Source organism: Mastomys coucha, chromosome X (assembly GCF_008632895.1).
Source record: "Mastomys coucha isolate ucsf_1 chromosome X, UCSF_Mcou_1, whole genome shotgun sequence".
NCBI classification, from domain to species: Eukaryota; Metazoa; Chordata; class Mammalia; order Rodentia; family Muridae; genus Mastomys; species Mastomys coucha.
This window is the reverse complement of record NC_045030.1, coordinates 46,427,455-46,430,896: the sequence shown is the minus strand read 5'-3', so window position 1 is coordinate 46,430,896 and position 3,442 is coordinate 46,427,455. Positions and strand designations below refer to the sequence as shown.

General features: G+C 35.6%; 1 protein-coding gene across 1 annotated transcript in view; it reads left to right on the top strand.

The window, feature by feature from the left end:
• Nucleotides 1–3,442, top strand: part of Thoc2 (THO complex 2) — a 119,047-nt gene that overhangs the window by 83,427 nt on the left and 32,178 nt on the right. The window contains exon 23 of the mRNA XM_031372621.1: nt 1,178–1,342. Within this exon, the coding sequence (XP_031228481.1) occupies nt 1,178–1,342 (165 nt within the window). The remainder of the gene's footprint in view (nt 1–1,177; nt 1,343–3,442) is intronic.

Here is a 3,442-nt window from a genome sequence, read left to right as displayed (position 1 = left end):
ACACACACACACATATATATTGTTTTATAGGATTTTAGGTAAGTGTTTTGAGAGTCTATTGGACTGTCCTTGGCTAGCAACGCAAAAGGTGGCTTTTTAACCTAGTATTAAGTTTCTGTTTGATAGTCTATGGCTTTTAGGAGACTCTTGTCAATTCAGATGGGAAAATTTCATTTACACTATATTTTAAGCACTGACATGTATTTTGAGCGTCTTTATGTAGATAGTTGGTAGTGTGATTCCTTATGACTTTTTTTGACATCTTCACTGTTCTTTTACCCTCCTCCCCTCTTCTGGATTTCCCTTCCTGCTGACTCCTGTAGTAAAGATTCCCTTGTTTTCTCCATTGCCCCCTTCAAGCCAGCTGTCTCCTGTTATTTCCCTCCCTATAGTCCCCCACGATAGTGTTCCCTTTGTACTTTTCTGGTTTCTGGAGTTACTACAGATTTTATACTCCTAGCTGAAGATGTAGTAAGTCACAGATAGGAATCACTGTGCCTAGAACTCAACATGTTCTCTCTCTTCTTTTGGAGGCTATGTAGAAAAATATATTTGACCAGCTATAAATATGTGAATATGTAATCTTTGTTTTAATTTAGAATTTTTATTTGATACTCAGTAATTGTGCATGTTTATAGGGTACATTGTCATAATTCGGTACATGTATATAATATGTAAATTATAAAATTGATAATTCCTATTTTCATCTTTTTAAACATTTAGCATTCCTGTTGAGAAATATTGAACTCCTTCTAGATCATTGTATGTCACAAATTGCTCTAAGTTATAGCCAGTCTATGTTGGCTGTATATCACTAGAGCTTACTTCACCTATGTAAATACATTGTGGTACTCCAGCTCTCGTCTCTCTCTACCCCTTTCCAGTGACACTCTTAGCCTTTAGTATCTACTCTTTTTACTTTTGAGATGTCAACATTTTTTTTAGACTCTATGTACAAGTGGGAATATGTGAAAATTATATTTCTACCCCTTGTTTATTTCACTGAACATAGTGTTCTTTATTTCTGTCCCTACCCAAACTGTTGAAATTTCGATTCTTAATTGTTAATTAAAATTCCGTTAAAATAACATATATCTTAATCATTTGAAAAAGGTTTATGTTGGTTTTGGAAAATGTTAACACCTGTTTTTTTTTTTTTATCTTATTTTTAATTTAGTGCCATGATACCCTAGTACAGTTTGGTGGGTTTTTAGCATCCAATCTAAGTACAGAAGATTATATAAAACGAGTGCCTTCAATTGATGTGCTCTGTAATGAATTTCATACACCACATGATGCAGCATTTTTTCTGTCTAGGCCAATGTATGCACACCATATATCGGTAAGTATGAATGTCTTAATTGGTGTTCAAGAGTAATTCTGAATGGTTTATACAAATATTTGATTTTTAAATATACCCTAAATTGATAAATACAGATTACTGTGATTTTTCTATTACTATTCTTGTCTCAGCAGTGAACAATGAAATGCTGTTTTAAAGAACAGATTTTCCTATTACTTTCCCCACAGGGTAATTCCTGGAGACCCAGCATATTCTTTTTTGTTAATTTGGATTCTGGCCCTTCTGTTCTTTGTTTTTGTTTTTTTATATTCAATACTGTTTGTGGGTTTCAGTCCAATTTGTGAGTTGAAATGGTTTAATTCTGTATTGAATGTGGTATTCACTCCAGTCATTGGGCCCCTTCTCTTAAACTGTTTTCTTCTTTATTTCCTATAAAATTTCTGTTATATAGTGTGTAGCAAAAGTATATACAAAGACATTAGAAATTTGATGTTCGTTTGATCATGAAATTGAGAATACTGTTAGTGTTTATACATGAACAACTGCTACGGTCTTACTTGATTTAATGACCACCTCACTGGCGTTATACAGCAATTCCTTTCCTGTATATTCTAGAGGGTTAATGGGAACAAAAATGGCTTAACTCCTTTTAAGTCTCTCATTCCAGAGAATTCACTGCTATATGTAGTTAATGTTTTACATTCTCACCCTAACCATCTCAAAAAGTCTCATCCATAGAAACATAGGACCTGATTTCCTGAAGAACCTATGTAGAAAAAATTAGATAAAGATCTAAGGAATTTCATATCATATTTTACTACTAATCAGTAATGAGTCCTAGCACATAGATACCTGCTTGTCTGAGATATTCCTGGTCAAAAAATGGAGCAGGTCATTCATACTATTGACATATCTTTTGTGGGGCATGAAAATGTTTTGTTCTAAGAGATACACAATCTAATGAAAGAAATGGCGTTTTCATCTCAGGGTTTAGGAAGAAATAAATATATTGTGGCATTTATATACTCCAGGCAATAATAAAGTGCCTTCAACCCACTTCATATAGGCCACATGCCTCTTTGGAAAGGGAATTCCTCAGCAGCCTAGGAGCAATTGAATGGGCGTCCACACTGCTCCACACTGCTCTAACTTCGCTGCTTTGGTGAAGTTCTCAGTGAGCCTTTGATGAATGAGAGAGAATGTATAAGGAAGTGATGAGAGGGCTGGAGGTATGGTTTACAGAGGATGCTATTCTCAAGATGGCTCTCAGCACTTGTGGGGAGAGTCACAACAACATTATTCCAGCTCTCCAGGGGATCAGGTATCCTCATGCATTTCTCTCTCTCTCTCTCTCTCTCTCTCTCTCTCTCTCACACACACACACACACACACACACACACACACACAGAGAGAGAGAGAGAGAGAGAGAGAGAGAGACAGACAGAGAGACAGAGAGACAGAGAGACAGAGAGACAGAGAGAGAGAGTTAAAAATAAAATCATATTTTTAAATGGTGAGAGAAGAAATGAAGGTAACTGCAGATTGCAGATTCCCCTCAGGAAATTGGCTACCACAGGCCCTCAACCAAACACTGCTCAGATTCTTGGCCTGACAAAAAGCTTTTTGGACATAAATCCATGGTACTATACTATTCTCTGTTTGTTTGAAGATGTACATTTAAGGGCTGGAGAGATGGTTCAGCAGGTAAGAGCACTGATAGCTCTTCCAGGGTCCTGAGTTCAAATCCCAGCAACCACATGGTGGTTTACAGCCATCTGTAATGGAATCTGATGCCCTCTTCTGGTGTGTCTGAAAACAGCTACAGTGTATTCATATAATTTAAATAAATAAATCATTAAAAAATTTTAAAAAAATATAAAATTAGGTATTAGTTTAATTTTAGATAAGGAAAATTAGCATTATAAGTGAAGTATAACTGTCTTTTTTATTAAGCTTAGTTTTCTGACTAGATACTAATAGAAGGCCTATTACTAGATTCACAGATTCAAGACCAGAGAGTTGGGAAGGTTGCTATTATTGGTGCTATTATTCAGTTTTCTCATAACTGTAAGTTAATTTTCACTTTTAATTATTGAGACTCGCTGGGCAGTGGTGGTGCACGCCTTTAATCCAAGCACT